Source organism: Mixophyes fleayi, chromosome 3 (genome assembly GCF_038048845.1).
Source record: "Mixophyes fleayi isolate aMixFle1 chromosome 3, aMixFle1.hap1, whole genome shotgun sequence".
Classification (NCBI taxonomy): Eukaryota; Metazoa; Chordata; class Amphibia; order Anura; family Limnodynastidae; genus Mixophyes; species Mixophyes fleayi.
Window position 1 is genome coordinate 336,415,012 of NC_134404.1, and position 20,232 is coordinate 336,435,243.

A 20,232-nucleotide genomic window follows, 5' to 3' on the forward strand; every position below is an offset into this window, starting at 1 on the left:
TTTTTAGGACAGTATGAGTCAATTGGCTTCTGGCACACTGAATCCTACTGTGTGTGTGACGGGGAACTTAGATTGTAAGCTCCACTGGGGCAGGGACTGATCTGAATGCTTAAACATTCTCTGTACAGCGCTGCCTAATATGGAGGCGCTATATCAATAATAGTCATAAGTGATGTGAATCATAGCGCATCTTTAAACTTATTTGCTCATTCATTATTGATGCTTCATTCGATGCTCTAATAGAATCTATTTTGCATGTCACTAGATCCCTTATGGACGAAACTACGATAGGACTTGGTTGTTGAATTCCATTGAAAAGGAGTGCGGTTTTCACTTCAGAGTTTTCCAGGTACGGCTCTCGCCAATAATCCAGTCTGTGTTTCTATCCTCGCTGTAACCTTTCCACAACAATATCGATACACTAACCTAAAGCCATTGTCACATCAGTGTCATCCATGATATCATGAGGATGCATGAAAGTAGGTTTGATATATTTTGCATTGTCTATTACTAGAGTATCTGTGGATGAGTTTGAGATAACCATTCTGTTGCCCTGCCGTATACCTGGTTAATGATTAATGAATGTAATTGGTGGATTCTACACTTGACTGACCAGCGATCTCTCAATTCAATAATGTTAGTTATACTAATGTTGCGTTCTTCAGAAACAGCACGCAGGCCGGTCTGCTTAATGTGCAAAGTCGCATTGCTTGGCATTTACACAGCCTCATTAACATGTACAGAGGTGACAAGTGACTGGCTTCTCTTTAACAAGAATCTATCGTCTCCATTTGGTGGCTTTGAGGCCAAGACGGATCTGTAGATCATGTTGGTTCTGCCCAGTTGTTTTGTCTTACGACAGTTTTTTGAGATTCCCCTGTGCCTGTGCTGGTTTGTATAGTTGTAAGGCTGGGTACACACTACAGAATTTGTGTTCTCTATGAAGATTTTACTAACGACTGGAAGAAAAAAAAGTCTAGCTCAGCATCCAATTCATACGTAACGTACACACTATACATGTTTCAAAGGATCTACCCTCAGATCTGTGTTCTTCATCTGTCATAACTATTGGCTGAAAAGATTGTGACTCTAAACTCTATGGAGGTCCTGATCGTGATGGTTGGAACAATGAAAACAAACAATGAACGGTGCTCTGTAAGACTAGGTACACACTGAAGAATTTTCCAACCAACGTGTTATCTTCGACCGAAGGTCCGATCGCTCGGATGAGTAATGCGTACACACTAGTCACGTTTTAGACGATTCACGAAAGACCGACCGTCCGTGCAGCGACTTTCACAGCCATGTTGTCGTGAGCAAAGATTTGAATTTTGCATACACTGAAACGACAATGGTGTATAATTAAACTGCTATTGCTGGAAGTGCCTGATTACCAAATGAGTGTCGTGCGGACACCGTACCACGTGGGACAGGTGCAGGCATCACAAATTTACATACGCGCCCCACAAGGAGTCGCAGCTTGAGGGAGTATCGTCAGTTGCTCGTGAATTGATCTGAAACGTATACACACTACAAGATCGTTGGGTGATTGGGAGGAAAATATTAAACAGTAACATTAATATTAAACCAAATGAGCTGACAATCGACACTTTGGGATGACTTTCGACCATCGTGTTATACACACTAAACCCAACTTCCAACCGAATGGACGTAAGTCGCCTGATTGGCCCAATAATTGGACGAAAAATCTCCAGTGTGTACCTATCCTTAGTGTACGCACTAATACAATATGTGGCTGAACGGTCGTTTATCAGGTGATTGGCCCCATAGTTGGCCGCAATAACTGTAGTGTCTACCCAGCCTAAGACCGTTTTCATTGGCCAGCATTGTGGCAGTGTCTTTACATCTGTTGTGTGTAGAGAGATGGGCCTGCAGGTTTCGGGGAGGTGCGGGTCCTTATCTGGTTTGTATAACACTCTTATCTTCATTTTATCTAGGTATTCTGTCACAGGGGTATATGTCATGGTGAAAGTTTATAGGTTTATTTTCTGTTGATGTACAATTTCACACTTTATATTCCTAAATGTCAGTCCCATTGAGGGCTAAAATGAGCTATCTTCAGTAGTCTGTTTTTGTTCCCTATTAAAGCACTGTTTAAGGGCAATACAGCAATTTGTAGAATTCATATCGCTGTTTCTTAGTAACTACATTCCAACCTACTGGTGACCTCACACAATGGACCCACTGCCATTGGGGGGTTGAGGATAGTTGACTCTACGCTGATAGTGGTCACTACGCACACAGGTTTTAGCATTTTATAAATGTTGGTTCCAAAAAAGAAAGTGACCCCGGGGTAATTTGGCGGGACCAGACCACTGTGCGCTTGTACTTACACTACAGTGATGGTTCCTGTCATGAAAAGTTTACGCTCAATGTTTTCCCCCCAGTGATTTTGTTAATAATAAATGAGACTTATGACACTATGTACACCATGCAGAATGACAATGTAGTTGGAGCTTAAATTGTATTTTTTCTTGTATTCTGTGTTGCTGCCTTCAGCAATTCTGTAAATACATAAAGAAATGTGTGTTCTATGGTATCTTGATGCCTAAACTTCTTATTTTGCCAGTTCCATTACGTAAACAACATGGCTGCTTTCTTCGTGGACAATTTTTCCACAGCTAGATCTCTTGTCCGATCTTCTAGGAAGATTCAAGGGGAACACTACCACAAGGTAATTGCTTCTTCTTGTATAAACTAAGATTACTTTGCATCATTTGTATTTGTAGAGTAACCTTTAGGACTGTTTCATATCGCTGTATTCTGCTTCTTAAAACTATATTAGAGATTACTATTTGCTAAATGGAGAAACAGACATAATTTTTTGACATGAAATGGCTCCCGCTGCTTTATTTGTGGCTACGTTTTCAGTGAGCATGCTGATGTAGGTTCATATGCAGCCAGAACATTGATTTTAGCCAAGCAATTAATTCTCATATTATGAAATTTGACTATGCAGAAAAGCAATATTACCCGTTGCCACTAATGAAACTGCGCCCCTAATGGTTGTGTGGAAATCCATTGAATGCTCGGTTAGTGTTACTAAGCTAAATGGATGTGTATTATTCAGGATACTGATTGTAACAAAATCAGTTCTTAATGGTGGAAGTGGAGGACTTCTAGACTTCATTTGTTGAGCGCAGGACCTTTTTATCCACTTTCAGTGTTTGTCTCTGGGAAACATTTTCTCAATTACAAATACCTCCATAGACATGTCATCTGATAGGCCATGTGCACACGGAGGGTTGTTTGTGTTCTGTTGATGATTTTCGTTGACCTTTTAGGCGAAGGGGCGGCTGATTTGGAGCGAGGGGGGACTGGGGGTCGTTGATCCCTACAGAGAAGCGCACAGATCTCGTCCTCTGGGTTTATGAACATAATGGATGACGGAACATTAATGGGAAGTAGGACGTACGCAGAATTCTCACGACACTTCCTACTTCCTCCCATGTATCTCCTACTGTGTTATCCAGGTCCTTTGATGTTATTTTAATGCTTAATAAAGTAGTTGGTGACAAAAGAAAAAGAAGGGGATCCCTGGAGGCACAAATACCCCCAGACAGAGCCTTAAATCCAGCTTTGTGCTATGCTCTCCTGGGCTCCCTCCAGACCTCTCAGGATCAACGTGGTGACTGGGAATCCACATTTCTTTTGCACAAAGCACTTTATATTGAAGTAATAAAATAATATCGGAGGACAAGGAGACCTCTTGTCATCATTAAGAAGCCGGCGTAAAGGTCCTTAGAACAAGCATATCAGGGTGTAAGTAAGGGAGTGCTGGGATAGTACTAAGAGGGGATAAATGCTGCCCTCGCCTTAGGAACGAGAGGGGTCTCTTGCAACCCCGAAAACAATAGTCTGACATGTCTGCCCTAGAGGATGTCTGTAACTCCTGCTACATGCATGTATGTGTACCATGTGTTAGATGTCTGGTATAGTATACCTAGTATACCTTTTACTTTACAGATCATTATTAATGCAACTCCCTTCCACCTCCCATGTGATCTGACGAGGGATGCGACGTCTGTGGATAGAAATGTTCCCAGCCCTTTGAATACAATGAATTACCTGGATCACAGCCCCGCCCACATCCAGGTAACCTATCATTTCTCTCTACAAGAACATTTCCTAGGTGTGTCTAACAAATCAAAAAGTAGCTCTTGTGCTTGGTCGATCTGTCTGTGTATAATAGGTTCTGGCCAATTATCGTGACTCATTGAGAAAGTGGTTATTAAAAGTACAAGAAGGATCGGACAATGCAAGTACCATGTTTCCTGTTGCTATGAGGCGAAATGCGTTGGGTTAGTATCATTAAATAACATAGGCTTTACGCTGATTAATAGACATTCACTATATCTGTTCCTGAACACACATCGGCTCAGGCTCACTTCTTTGTACTGGTGATTATCAATATGGACCATTATTTTTTTTGTTCCTGATTCATTTAAACAATCTATAAATAAAATATGTTATTAATTGTATCCTCATTTACTTGCCTTTTACCAATACTTACCTTTGCTGTCAATGTCAGTCTGATACCAGTAACGTTCTGTATATATGAGCGGAAGGAGACAGATATAGTAGGCACTATTAGTACTAGGTAATTGCAGCTTCGTAAACAAGATCCTCTGATTCCCCTTTCTGCGCCAAGCCTCAGTCTCTCCCAGCTGAGCGGGACAAACATAGGACTATCATGATATATAACCAATATAATAACGGAGGAGCGGAGTCCTGTAACACCGATTCATCGCCCTCCGTTGCCTCCTTTCTGTGGTCTAGATCGGAAGAAGGCTGACTATAAAGTGTCAATTTACATAAAAATAATTTACACTTGGTTTACTGGCCCCTAAATGGTTATAATTACTGTTATATCCTATTTTATACAAATTGAAGTGACCTATTTGATAGTAAAATTATAGGATATAAATTGTTTGCACTTGATGCATTTATAAACAATATAATATGAGTTTGACTGGATCGAGTAAACTCTTCAGGATCTTCCTAAATCAGGATTCCAAGTAACTTGTGCTTGTGAAAATAGAAAGTGTCTCCTCGGACCATGCGATGACACCATCTGTTTCCCTTGGAAAATGAATTGGCAGCTAGCCGAGACCATAGTTGGGTGGGATGTCGGCTATATACAACTTTATTAGGTAATGATTTTAATGCCTTGTCAGATGGGACTAGGGTCAGAGCATCTAATGCATTCATTCTTTAAAACTTTTGCACACATGAGAAGGAAATGGAGTGGGCCGGGGATAGGACAACCAGCAGCCAATCAGAGCACTAGAATGCTAATGACAGTACAGATTATTTCAGCTCGACAAACTACTACAGCGCGTTGTACAGACAAGTGGGAGGGGCTAAGCCAGCACATAACCAATCCAAGCATCTAAATCTGTAATGGACGACCTGATACACTGCAGGGGCCACATGGGTGCCCCGCTAATCTTCAGAAGGCCCACACATTACCCTTACACTCTGTAGTTACTAATGATTTCCTTTTTTCTTTTTATCCCCTTCATTTTTTTATTTATTTAATATTAATTGTAGAGCCGTAACTGAGAATTCTAGCGCCTGGGGCGAGAAAGACAAATGGCGCCCCCCCCTAGCCCTCAATTTTAACCAAATTAACCTAAAATATTCCTAAATTCAGCATTGCGCCCTGGGCGGTCACCCCTGTCGCACAGCCCTAGTTAAGGCCCTGATTAATTGGGCCCAGTTGATTTTGTGTGCTTACCTGTTTAATCCAATGCTTTTCATCCTTCATAATTTGATAGTTAAGTATTGAATATAATTGGTCCAAATTCTATTGTGATAACAATTATTTCTTGTAAGTATCAGTCTGAGAATGTGTGGGTTGTTTGATGGACATGATATTATACCTATGGCGGCTTGACGCGTACTTAATCCTGCCTACTCGGCTGTTCCTATTGGTCACAATACGATCTTATATTATTGAATGAACCTCATGAATCCTTTGTTAGTTAGTCCAAGATGTTCCATATTTCATAATTTAATGATTTGATGAGGTATGCCATGTATTTGTGTTGTAATTACAATTATTTCTTATAGTTATCATTTGTTTATTGAAAAATCCTGTGTTTTACCACATATCTTTAATATACATCATCACATTGTTGTTCATAATGCACTTTTTACATTCGACTGTTTTTATGTTTAATTTTTTCATTTGTTCTCATCATAACTAGTATACCCTCATATAATGGTGTGATTATTTCAACAGGTAAGGGGAATACCCTTCTTACTGACAAAAACGAATATAATCCATCCGGAGTAGCCTAAATATATTTGATTTAATCTAAGTTTGTGCCTCTCCAAATTATAGGTGTAGTACTCTCTACCTATAAAAGGTCCATATATACCACACCTTTACTAGATTATATTGTGATAGAAGTTGTATCATATCTTATAACAATTTATAGAAAAACCGTGTAGCCTCTTGAGATATTTTAACTAGATTGTAGTTGTATGTTATTCTCAGTATAAAATTATGTTTAAAGTATTACTCACTGTGACTCTAAATTATCATTGTACAGTACTTCTTATAGATCAAGGTGAATATTAAATAATAGTGACGTAATAATAAGATTAATGAGATAATTAGGACCAACTTCTTATTCAAGATCCATGAGTTGAATAAATACAAGTGTTAATAAAAAAGTGATCTAAATATTTTTTTTTTTTTTCATTTTAGTGACAGAAAAGATATCGCTTTTGGTTGATTTTCTGTGACTCTCATAACACAATATCCTATAGTGCTGACACCAAGGGGTATATTTACTTAACTGCGGGTTTGAAAAAGGGGAGATGTTGCCTATAGCAACCAATCAGGTTCTAGGGTCTGATTCATTAAGGATCTTAAATGAAGAGGATTCTTATTTCAGTCTCCTTAAATACTGACTATTTTTTCATGTAGCACACAAATACTTGATAGCTTATTTGTACACTGAAGTTTAAAGTTGATATGTGTGTGCTACATGAAAAAACAGTCAGTATTTTACTTATGTGCAAAACGGAACACTCATTTGCACCCCTTGCAATGTAACATGGTTTTGTCCAGGAGACTGAAATAAGGATCCTCTTCATTTAAGATCCTTAATGAATCAGGCCCCTAGTTATCATTTATTTAGTGCATTTTCAAAATGACAGCTAGAATCTGATTGGTTGCTATAGGCAACATCTCCACTTCTCCAAACCCGCAGTTTAGTACATATACCCCCAAGTCTTGTTTAACTGTGTCTCGATTGACCCTTACTGCAATTCACTTATGTGGTTTCCACCTTCATTTCTTGTCTATTAGTTTTTTCTCTGTCTACATCTGGTACTGTTACCAGTATGGTATTCTTGGAATTACTGGCCTCTTTCCCTGTGTTCTATACTTTGTTTATCGCACTTGCCCCTGGTTACCTCGTTTTGGGGCTATAGTGGGTGTCCTTGATCCCTCTTTCAGAGTCTCTGGCAGCTCATGCCTTAGAGCCGTGCTGTGATAGGCTGGCGATGGTCAGTATATGATCACGCTTCTGCTCGTTGTTCCTGCCGGTGCCCCACACAGATACCTCAGGTGCTATCACCAATGGAACAAAAGGGCAGAACAGGTAAGGAATTGTTTGCAGATGCCCAGTGTAAGGAAAGAGGCGCTGATGTCGAGTAGTTATATTATCTGCCCCCAGGGAACATAACTTGAAAATATCTATAATTGGCCAACCAAGAAACAGGCCACATGAAAAGCAGATTCTAGAATTACCAAAGGCAATGAAACTATAATGTAAGTAAAGCTTTTCAATAACTTTTCATGGAAAGTGGAATTTTAAACTTCCATCCAATTCAACAAATCTGATTCCTTCCTATTGGAGAAACAGGGAATGGATGAATCCAAAGGTCTGCCACATTGTAACACGCTGCTTCCACCCTTTGTTAACAACATCTCTTTGTTTAGCCATCTTCTGTATCACCTGTGTTGTAGATGGGCACTATATTTTGATTATTACATTATCTGCCTATTATACTAGAAGATATATTGTGTTTTTTTCTGTGTATCTGATAAGTCTTTTAAAAAAAAATATCAAAGAAATGGTTCATATTTGAATCAGAAAATACTAATCCAAAATGAGACCACTTTTTTCCAGTTCATAATTCGCAGTACCCATAATGCTTGCTGGAACCTGCTCCACAATCTTCTAATGTTCAGGAACGTGAACTTTATTCTGTTTCTTTTGTTTGTTTGTTTTTTATATTTTTCTTGGTCAGAGCTGTGTAAGTTGTGTAGGTCTGCAGGCTTTACTGATCGTCACACAGCACAACTCTGATGTAAATTTAAATATGGAGAGTTGTGCAGTTGTTCGAGGATCATTTGTGTTCCACAGGTAGCAGGTCCATGTCTTAGACCATGCTGGGCCAAACTCTGACCGTGTGTTTATAACTTGCATAAACTGGGTAACTGTCATGGTTCTAATGGGTCTCCATGATCCTTTTCAATGATCCCATACAGTGTTGTTGACACATGATACACAGCATTGTATAATGAGAATATGATATGTTGGATTTGAGTGTGCCGACAACAGCTCTAAAGCTAATTATATATTGTTCACATAGCTGGTTCTCTAATCATTTGCATTAGTTTCATACCAAGAATAAATGTAATTAGTAACAAAGCAGTCATAGGATTATCTGGCTAAGGTGTATAACATCTGTTATATCTGTCACATTTTTGTAGATGTGTCTTGAGAAGAGATATGACCGATCACTTGAAAGCCTTGACCTGAGCAACCTGTCTAATGATCCAGGTAGGAGAAGTCTTCATATCATGCGTTATGTGAGTGAGGACTGAGCACTTAATAAATAAAATGTCAATGCATGTAATGTAATTATAAGTAAAGTAAAGTTTCTCATCCCTATGGTAGAGGATTGTAAGCTTGCGAGCAGGGTTCTCTTACCTCTCTGTATGTATTACCCAGTATTGTCTTATTAATGTTTGTTCCCAATTGTAAAGCGCTACGGAATTTGCTGGCGCCATATAAATAAATGTTGATGATGAACTTCAGTCGTGTCTATACCTAAATCTCGCCCTATTCATTCACACGTATCCCCCTGTATACACTCCGTACTGAAACTGAGCCAGGGTGCTGACTGCTGCTGATTGGACGGCAGCTGCGGGTTGTTCTGTCAGTTCACTTCCCGCTCCTCCAGGGTTCCATGCCTGGACAATAAAGAGATCAGACGGGGATTTGGGGATGAAGGATCTTGGTAACTTAACAGAGTTGGTCTATTAGAAGCTGGACCTCCTGTTTAACCAGATATGTACATATAGATAAATACTAAGTACTCTACATTTACAAGTATCAATCCACAGTGCCGACTCAGACTTTTTTTAATCTTTTTTTTGTAGAGGAAGTGTATCAAATATACTGACCAATATCCAGTCTGGTTTTCCACTATTTCATGAACTAATTATAACATATTATTGGCTAGCACGTCTGCCTCACAGCACTGGGGTCATGAGTTCAATTCCCGACTATGGCCTTATCTGTGTGGAGTTTGTTTGTTCTCCATGTGTTTGTGTGGGTTTCCTCCAGGTGCTCCGGTTTCCTCCCACACTCCAAAAATATACTGGTAGGTTGATTGGCTGCTATTAAATTGACCCTAGTTTCTCTCTCTGTCTGTGTGTGTGTATGTTAGGGAATTTAGACTGTAAGCTCGAATGGGGCAGGGACTGATGTGAGTGAGTTCTCTGTACAGCGCTGCGGAATTAGTGGCATTATATATATATTGTTGATGATTTCTTTTATAGCTGATTTAGTGATATTCATAGGTCTCCCCTGTTGCTTTGTTTTGTTTGACTCAAAACTAAATAAAACTTTTGAAACATGGCAGTAAGACCTGTAGCCTAGTGGTGGGCAACAGACGGTCCACCGATCCATCACCTGTTGCCTCCCAGCCGCAGCTCCCGAACTTATCAGAGTGGGGCAGCAGACTTCTGTGTCACATGACCTCCCAGTGCAGGGAGGTCACGCGGCATTCCCGGAGGAGGAGGGAGGGCACCGTGCAGGGAGGTCACATGGTATACCTGGAGGAGGAGGGAGGGCACCGTGCAGGGAGGTCACATGGTATAACCGGAGGAGGAGGGAGGGCACCGTGCAGGGAGGTCACATGGTATACCTGGAGGAGGAGGGAGGGCACCGTGCAGGGAGGACACATGGTATAACCGGAGGAGGAGGGAGGGCACCGTGCAGGGAGGTCACATGGTATACCTGGAGGAGGAGGGAGGGCACCGTGCAGGGAGGTCACATGGTATACCTGGAGGAGGAGGGAGGGCACCGTGCAGGGAGGTCACATGGTATACCTGGAGGAGGAGGGAGGGCACCGTGCAGGGAGGTCACATGGTATACCTGGAGGAGGAGGGAGGGCACCATGCAGGGAGGTCACATGGTATACCTGGAGGAGGAGGGAGGGCACCGTGCAGGGAGGTCACATGGTATACCTGGAGGAGGAGGAGGGAGAGAAAACAGTCAGTATTTAACTTATGTGCTAAACAGAATACTAATTTGCACCCCTTGCATTGTAACATGGTTTTGTCCAGGAGACTGAAATAAGAAGTTTCTTAAGATAAGATCCTTAATGAATCAGGCTCTTATTTATCAACTGATTACACTTTTAGGATATTTCTGACAAATTTTACCCAAAGCAATTAAAACAAACCCATAGAGTTTGCTTTTATGGTTATAATGGAACAAACCAGGAGCAACGTCTGTCACAAGCCAACGCTTCAGTGTTTGTCTCGGCTGGGACAGTCTCTTATCGGAGGCGCTGTCCCGCCATGACCTAAGTTAGAACGATAAAGCACCTCTTGACGCTGCAGACGCAACTTTACATGGAAAATACGCAGACAATGATAAATAGACCCATCGCTCCCTGCGCACTGGGTGTATATTCGGCTGTGGAAGAGGGGGTCTCATGGACGGCTTCCCCCTACGTCACGGCTCCTTTGCTGGTTCACTTTGTGAAATATATTCTCCACATTTATAAGAGCGGTTGTGCAGAAAATCCTTTTAATAAACAATAAGTTTATACATAATGGTTACAAGAGCCAACATTCTAGAAGTCATCTGACTGTAGCTTTTATAGACGCTGTCGTTGCTAACAAAATGGAAGTGTTCACAATGTCTCTGTGATTGATTAGTAAAAGGGGCATAAATGAACTATGAATTATAATTCAATGAAAAAATTTTTTTGCGGCAGTGAGGCCTCTCGTTATGGGAGTCGGGTTCAGTGGAAACCCCGCAGCTAGTACCGTAAATATGTACTATGGGCGATCGTAAGATTGCACGCAGCGGTACTTATAAATATAGATATTTATTGGGTTGTGTGGTTAATGATCTGAAAATGAAGCTTTTTTTATTTTTTTTTTTTTTTTTATTTTTTTTTTATAGCTTGTACATCCATGTTAAGCAAACTTTTGCATCCTACCAGGGTTCATTCAATGTGAAGGAAAATGAGGATGATATCACTATTCCTTTGTCTGCATCCTCTTACATAACATCAGCTTGTCCTCTTATGACCCACGTTGCAGAACTCTGTCTGCTGCTGCCATCTAGTGGAAAGAAGAGAATCTAGCGAAACCTCCGTATTATCTGCAGTACTATGAAGTGAGAGGGGGGGACGTTCCTTCCCAGTTACAAATGAGCAATTAAGCTCTGAAGATGCCGCTACGTATCTCTAGCATGATTGCTCCCGAGTGACGGGATGAGCGTTCCCCGTTCACTTCAGTGTGAGCATGGTGCCATTGGAGTACTATGCTAGAAATTTTGCAGCTGTTAAGTGCCGGTCTGGCCCAAGCTAAGCTATACTAATAGTGCTGTGTGTAAAAAGAACTTGTGAAGGAATCGGCCTGATTGTTTCATAGTCCCTACAGAAGAGGCGGCATCGAGTAGTGAGACGTGTGTTATTCTCTAGCAGACCTTTCTGTCCTCGATCTGCAGCGTATATCATTAGATTTCTTTGTTAAGCTCACGCTATGGTTCTGACTGTCATTATTATTTTATTTCTACGCCCAGAAAGCACACAATGCGCAGTTATACTGAAGTCTGCAACTTGGGACGCGCTGGAGATGGAGACTATTACTGTATCCAATATGACTGTATTGCACATGAACAATGGCTCATTCTTTGATAAATGAGTTCTATGTACACCCTGTTCTATCTCTCAGCTTTATTATTATAGCTTTGTGCTTCGATCAGACAGAAGGGCTGTTTACTCTCCTGCACTAGTGTGTGATGACGTGTGCACGTTACGGCTGCAGCTTCATATCCTTCCTAAAATCGCTCAGACAGAAAAATGCCTCATAGAAGTCTCTTGTTCTTCTTACACCTGTTAAATGAGCGATTAACCAGCTGCTGAAGAGCTGCTTGGATTCTACGTACAACTTACCAGTAGTGTTATTTACTTATGAAAATGTCTTGTGTGACACCGCTCTTAGATAGCGACACGTGTTCGTTACACGCTAGAGCTTTTCCAGATTCAGAGGCGCTCGTGTTTTTATGGGGGGGGGGGGGGTTGTAGCTGGAAAAGTTCAGCACATTTTAACACTATAATGAGCATTTAAATTGCTCCATGTGATGAGAAATAAATTTATTCCAGTTTGCAATGTTTACACACTTATGTAGACGTGGAGTAAAACGCCCGCGTGTACTCACAGCCAACCCTAAGCCGGTCACTTACATTTTATTTTATAGTTTAGTTTAACCTTTGTTGTGTTCGAGTCAGCTCACAATAAAGGTTACACATTAATACTTCTCTCTCGAACTATCGCCCCATATCTCTTCTCCCTTTTGCCTCGAGAGGCTCGTCTGCTGCCGTCTCACCTCCTACCTTTCTGAATACTCCCTCCTTGATCCTCTCCAGTCTGGTTTCCGCCCCCTCCACTCCACTGAAACTGCCCTGGCTAAAGTCACCAATGACCTCCTCTCTGCAAAAGCCAGGGGCCACTTCTCCCTTCTCATCCTCCTTGACCTCTCTGCGGCCTTTGACACCGTTGACCACCCCCTCCTCCTTCACACCCTCCAGTCTTTCGGCCTCTCCGGCCCAGTCCTGTCCTGGTTCACCTCTTACCTTACTCACCGTTCCTTCTCTGTCACCACCTCTGGGTCTCTCTCCCCCCCATCCACCATTCCAGTCGGGGTCCCTCAGGGCTCTGTTCTGGGACCCTTACTCTTCTCTCTATACACCTGCTCCCTGGGTGAACTCTTCAGCTCCTTCGGCTTCAGCTACCACCTTTACGCTGACGACACTCAACTATACCTCTCCTCTCCTGATCTCTCTCCCTCCCTCCTCTCTAGGGTGTCCGCCTGCCTCTCTGCCATCTCCTCCTGGATGTCCTCTCGATTCCTCAAACTTAACCTTGCCAAAACTGAGCTCATAGTTTTTCCTCCCTCTCATACCCCATCCCCTTCTGACCTCTCCATCACTGTCGACAACACCTCTATCTCCCCTGTCCCCCAACTTCGCTGCCTTGGTGTCATCCTCGACTCCTCTCTCTCCTTTGGCCCCCACATCCTCTCTCTTGCTAAATCCTGCCGCTTCCAGCTGCGCAACATCGCTCGCATCCGGCCCTTTCTCTCCCAAGATGCCACCAAATGCCTTATCCACTCTCTGATCATCTCCCGCCTGGACTACTGCAACCTCCTCCTCACTGGCCTCCCCCACTCTCATCTCGATCCCCTTCGATCCGTCCTTAACGCTGCAGCTAGGCTTATTTTCCTCTCTCGCCGCTCCTCTTTTGTCTCCCCCCTCTACCTAGCCCTTCACTGGCTCCCATTCCCCTTCAGAATCCTCTTTAAGCTCCTCACACTCACCTACAAGGCCCTCGCCAACTCCACTGCGCCCTACATCTCCACCCTCCTCTCTATTCATGCTCCATCCCGCCCTCTCCGTTCTGCCTCTGACCGTCGCCTCTCTTCCCCCCTTATAACCTCCTCCCACGCGCGTATCCAAGACTTCGCCCGCGCTGCCCCCCTCCACTGGAACAAGCTCTCTCCCTCCATCAGAACTTCCCCTAATCTGTCCAGCTTCAAACGGGCCCTAAAAACCCACTTTTTTCTTAAAGCCTTTCTGTCTCCCACTTAACTTCCTACCTTATCTTCTGCCTCTGTCCCCCTACTCTCCTTCTCTCCCCTGCGTCTCTCTGTCTGTCCACCCCTCCCCTTAGATTGTACGCTCCTCTGAGCAGGGCCATCTCTCCTCCTGTTTCCACCACTTCTAACTCTGCTCTCCAGCTACTTAGCCCTCCTCCTCGAGGGTCCTCCACCCCACGTCCACTCTCGCTCCCTCCTCCCCCCTGGGGGTCTCCCTGTCTTCCCCGCCCTCCTTCTTGGGCCCCGTCATTTGCGGATCCTCACTCCCCCTTCCCCGCCCTCTCTAGCTGTGCATTGAACGTACTGAGCTGCTGTGTTTACTGTACTGTGCTGTCTCCCATTGTATTGTGATTTTGTTTGTCTCTGTACGGCGCTGCGGATGCCTTGTGGCGCCTTATAAATAAATATTAATAATAATAATAATAATACAGCTCCCAATTACTTTTTCTTTTTGTCTTTCTTCCCCATTTTTCTTCCACACAGCTTATTATGAAACAGCCGTTCTATATAACTAATGCTTTCCTTTGTTCATTAGAAGTATAGGCCAGCTTGCATCCTTGTAAGCATAAGGAAAATAAAGCATAAATCTGCCATATTTGGATGCACGCTAATAGTTTTGCACTTATTGCATGTTGCCAATTACTTCTTCCTACCCGTCTCTGAGTAGATCTGCAGCGTTGGCAACTGTCTGTAGCACTATGAGTTGCCCAAGACTTGTACCTGTAGTGGTAGATGTATCAGAACTTGTAAAAGGAGTATAAGTGGAGGTGTTGGTCCTAGCAACCAATCAGATTCTAGCTATCATGTTTCAGAATGTACAAGATAATTGAGAGTTAGAATCTGGTTGCTATGGGCAACGTCTTTCTTTTCTTTTTTTAGAAGGCTTAATACATCTCCCCCATGGTCTCTGCAATTGTGTTCAAAGCATAATGATAGATGTATAGAATAGATATCTCTAAAGAACGGGCCACTGTACATGTGAGTTGGACAGAGCATATACTATATGGCTCTATGAATGCTTGTGTACAGTAGACCCGTTCTCCATAGCGTTCAGTGACCCTGCACTAAGGTACTGCAGACCGCGTAATGTCAGTCTGTATCCACGCAGGAATGGCCGCAGGTCTGCTGCTGTTCCCAAGCCAGATTTTTAGACAGCGATCTTATTCTCCTATCTGTAGAAATGTATTTTGCTGGTAAGTTGCTGTAGGGTTGTAGAGTTTTATAGTAGATTGTATTAAACAACCAGGGACGTTGCAGAATTTACCCTCAGAGTAATGCAGATTCTGATTGATCAGTTCATGTGTAAATTGTCAAAATAGATGACATTATGTATGAATTTGTGTTTGTCTGTCTGTGGAATGACACTATGACACTTTACACTGCTCTGTTTTATTTACAGGTTTACAATCTTCCAACGTTCTTTTAAGCTTCAACAACTCTTCAGCAACAGAACTTATATTGCGAATAATATCAGAGTATTTCCCACAGGTAATACATATTTGGAGGACTCAGTGACATAACATGGACTATTCTGGTACTGAATTCATCTCTGTAGTGAGCTCTGCACACACGACATTTACAGACTCAGACAATAAATGGCTTTACACCCATCTGCCCAGCTGTGCAGCCAATCCGAACTGTCGAGCCATCTATTTGTCTTTGTAAATTGTGATGTCCCACTGTAAGTGGCACAGTGTGGGGGATGTTATAACCTGGATGGTCACCTATATTAATCCTGTGTCACTTTTCTTCCTGTCCTAAGCTTTTGTCTCTGAATCTGAGTCACAACAAGCTGTCCAAACTGACCGGCTTCGCCCACCTGTTCTACCTGACGCCCCAGCTGCAGAGCCTGAATCTCTCCTACAACCAGGTAACAGTCATACAGGATATAAAGAGCTGGAGACGTTATTTCATGACACTGGGCCCCACCCCCCATATTTCCAAAGCCTAGAAAAGCTCAGCGCTGCCCAACGTCTCCAGTACTGAGGGCCACACTTCTATTTTGAACTTTTATACAATTGTTATACTGAATACATAGCATAAGACTAACCCATCTCCTCTCCTCCGTACTCTGGCATTTTATGACCTAGATATGGACTTTATAATGATTATTCTTCCAATAATATTTCATTACATAAAACATACGGGCGCTGCACTGTCAGAATCTCCAAAATCACTGGTCAGCTGGCACCAACCTTAACTTACCAAAATAACTTGTACATGGGGGATTATAATGTATGTTTGGTAGCGGCTGTCTGTCATGGTCAGTATATGATGCCAACACTCTGTTGTAGCTTTGTCACTCTCAAGACCTTGATCTCATCCACAACCTGGAGCTGAGAGAGCTTTGGTTGGAGGGAAACCCTTTACATGCGTCCGTGGAGAGTTCCTCTGCTTATTACAGGTTAGCGGACATGTTACTTTCCTCTATATATGTAATAAAACCGGTACTAGTATCTGGGGACTGGCCCCGTCCTCCAGGATAACACGCTGCTCTCCAGTGCTATGGATTTTACAGGGGGCCATCCAGCTTCTCCGTATGTACTAAACACAGTGGGGCTGCTTCAACTTTGAACGTAACGTGACTACCACTTGCGTTTAAAAAAATTGCACGTAACTGGTACGCCTGGACTCAGATACAAGATACGTATCCATTAGATTCTCGGTATAAGTGCATTCTGGCTATACGTTACTCACTGTATGTGGACACACAGACCACCGTGCAGGATATGTACAATGTGTATGCAGCATAAAGTGCACACAAAGTATTCTATGAAATGTACCAAAAGGACCTTAACCAAAAAGTTTTTTTTTTGTAACCTGAAATAAATCAGGATGTTCTTAATAAGCAATGTACATAAATGCATTTTAATAGTTTATCATCAGTTATTTTTTATATAGCGCCACTAATTCAGCAGCGCTGTACAGAGAACTCGCTCACATCAGTCCCTGCCCCATTGGAGCTTATAGTCTAAATTCCCTAATATATATATACACACACACACATATACACACACATATACACATACACACACACACACACACACACACACACACACACAGAGACTAGGGTCAATTTGATAGCAGCCAATTAACCTACTAGTATGTTTTTGGCGTGTGGGAGGAAACCGGAGCACCCGGAGGAAACCCACGCAAACATGGAGAGAACATACAAACTCCACACAGATAAGGCCATGGTCGAGAATAGAACTCATGACCCCAGCGCTGTGAGGCAGAAGTGCTAACCACTGAGCCACCGTGCAGCCCCATAATACTTTCTCTTACACATGTTCTGGCGTACATACGTGTCAGTCATCACTATCAGTCGGCACTGACACCTGCCCTGTAGCTGGTGCAAAGGATACGGCTAAAAAACAGGTACTTAAGAGATGCCCGGGGCTTGAATCGGTAGCATCCGCATTAGCGACGCCCTCACTGTACATCAGCCCCGTGTGTCCGCCCCTTCCCTTCACGGCGTAGGCAGTCGTGTTGGTAAGTTCTGTTCTGGCGCATGCGCAGAGCTAATTCACACAGGATACGGCAAATGTACGTACGTCCAAAGATGAATCAGACCCATTATGTATATAGCAAACAGTCTGCTGTGGAGAGAACAGAGCTGCTCTGTAAGGAGGCGTCCGTACAGAAATCGGCACGCAGAGGTTTTCTTCATATCTTAATCCGTATGTTTAGCGAAGAAGGTGGTGGTATTTTGGGCACCTGTAACCCCCATCTTCTGATTGCCTATACCTGCACACCATCCCATGTACAGCAGTGTCATTGAGTCTGTGTCCTTCAATAAATAAATAAATAATTTCACCCATAATCATATTATGTTGAATATTTGCCGGAGAGAATAGATGTAACCAATCACTTGTTTTCTTTGTTGTTGCAGATTGATCACCTATCATTTTCCTACTATCCAGAAACTGGTGCGTATGTGCAAGGACTGAGACGTGTGTTGTCTGCTGGTGGGTGGTGAACTTAAGCTTCTATAGTGTGTGCAGATGTTGTGGTCTGATGTAATAGCAGCCTCCATCCCTGTAGGGGGGTCTTGGTCTTTCCATATGTTGCTCTGCCTGGGTCACCCTTATACCCCCCACCCCCACCTTACCCAATATATTATCACCTCCAGACTCATTATACATTTTCAGCTCTCATCTCTTCTTTTTATTTTAGGATGGACTTTTTTTTAAACAAAATTTATTTTTTGGTCAAGAGGAACCAAAGCCTCTCCCGCAGCCACAGGTAATAACAGACTAGGTATAAATGGCTGACTTTTATAGTTTTGTGAAATAACATATAACTGTGACTTAGGCTAGGTACACACTACAGGTTTTTCAGCCACTTATCGGGCCAATCACACGATAAACGACTGTTCAGCCCGATATTACATTAGCGTGTACACTGTAACGATGAGCGATCATCGTTCCAAAGCACATCGTATCGTTTCATTCGATTTTTAAACCAAACTCAAAATGTCGGTCAACGATGGAACGATGTCGTTCCAATTCTGCAGTGTGTAAGCACTCGGGACCGGCAGTGTCCATAGATCTCTATGCAGTGTGCAGAATCACCATCTTTTATACGAAGGTTATGACAGATGAAGAGCACAGATCTGAGGGTAAATCGTGTATAGTGTGTACACAGGAATCGACATGCTGATCAGATTTTTTTTTTTTTTTTGTTACAGATATGGCATCGGGAGAAATTTTCTGTAGTGTGTACTAGGTCTTCGTGTGGGTGTAATTCAGGCAGATTCTGATAATAGGGTGACCTCCGATAACAAAGGATGTAAAAATATGAATTATCTTTTATAGATATGTCCGCTTTCAAGCAAGTGATCTCTATTTAATCTGTAATTATTTGCTGATATATCTCATTCTAGCTTTGAATTTAAACCACAGACTGTCTTTTTTTTTTTTCCATGTATACTGATGTTGCTATGATACAGGGTCCTTTTATGCAGTCCTTGTGATGACTGTTCCACCCCTCTCCTATAGGGGGTGCTCTATCATTGAAAACAAGTCCCAGTGATTGCAGTTTTGGCTCTTTGGTTGGCTCTTCAACTAATGACTTTGATGATGTGGCTCCTTATTGGGTTTGAATTGTCAGCCTGACGACTGTGTTGAGCAGGAGAGCCCAACAAACAGCTAATCTTTGCCAAATTTCCAAAACCACATCTTAGGTACCACATTCTTTTGGAGAACATTTTTTCTAATTTTTGAAAGGGGACAAGTCCTTTAAATAGTAGTTAGATCGCCCTGCATGCTCTTGGATTTAGATTTTTTTTGCAGTAGAAAGCAGAAATAATTTTTTTTACCTTTTTTGAATTTTCTCTGCATAGTAATCCGTGAAGATAGACAGTTACATTCCCCATTTTCTCCTACAGAGGGCGCTGTTATTGATGTAACTAATGTACTTCTGAACTGTCCGTCACTGTGATTACCATATAGCAAAGCTTTAAATAACATTATTGAATTACATTTTGTGTTCTAGGGAAGCTTTTTTGTTAGTGCCGAAATCAAAACGTTCCTAATGACGTTTCTGCGCCAGTAAGTTATGTGTCTGTGGCCGTCTGTGTTTTGCATTACTTTTTAATATTGGGAAATAATCAATGTGTGTGAAGATTTGGGTTTTTTTCCTCAGAGATGTCCATTGGCTGGGCTAGAACCAATCTGTAGCCAGTGAATGCGCAAGCACACTGATAGAGTCGGAGCAGAGATGAGCGATTTTATATCCAATATATATATATTATATTATATACAATAATCCCCGGAAACGCGTCCAGGCTCCAACAGGACCTCGCACTTTATTAATCTTCCCCAAAATGACTCTGCAGCTTTAAATGTTTCTGTTTTATTTAAAAATTTAGTTCATTTATTGCTGGATTGCAATTATTATGGCCCTGTCCTAGCAATCTTTGTGTCCGGCCGAATCAATTATTTCCGCTTTCCATATGGCATAGCGCAAGTCCTTTCTGTTATATTACTAATAATTCAGTGTGACACACTGACACTTTCTGAATGTCACTAGTGTCAGAGATGAAGGGGAACCTTTATAC

The 20,232-nt window shown here is 42.3% G+C and overlaps 1 protein-coding gene across 3 annotated transcripts in view; it reads left to right on the forward strand.

Annotated features, from left to right (window-relative positions):
• The window catches only part of LOC142144965 (nuclear RNA export factor 1-like), a 50,779-nt gene that overhangs the window by 18,853 nt on the left and 11,694 nt on the right, over positions 1-20,232 (forward strand). For all 3 annotated transcript variants that reach the window (XM_075204342.1, XM_075204343.1, XM_075204345.1), the window contains 10 exons: positions 266-349; positions 2,591-2,695; positions 3,988-4,116; positions 8,759-8,828; positions 15,571-15,659; positions 15,934-16,041; positions 16,466-16,575; positions 18,064-18,100; positions 18,348-18,416; positions 19,668-19,723. In XM_075204342.1, coding sequence (XP_075060443.1) covers positions 266-349; positions 2,591-2,695; positions 3,988-4,116; positions 8,759-8,828; positions 15,571-15,659; positions 15,934-16,041; positions 16,466-16,575; positions 18,064-18,100; positions 18,348-18,416; positions 19,668-19,723 — 857 coding nt within the window. The remainder of the gene's footprint in view (positions 1-265; positions 350-2,590; positions 2,696-3,987; positions 4,117-8,758; positions 8,829-15,570; positions 15,660-15,933; positions 16,042-16,465; positions 16,576-18,063; positions 18,101-18,347; positions 18,417-19,667; positions 19,724-20,232) is intronic.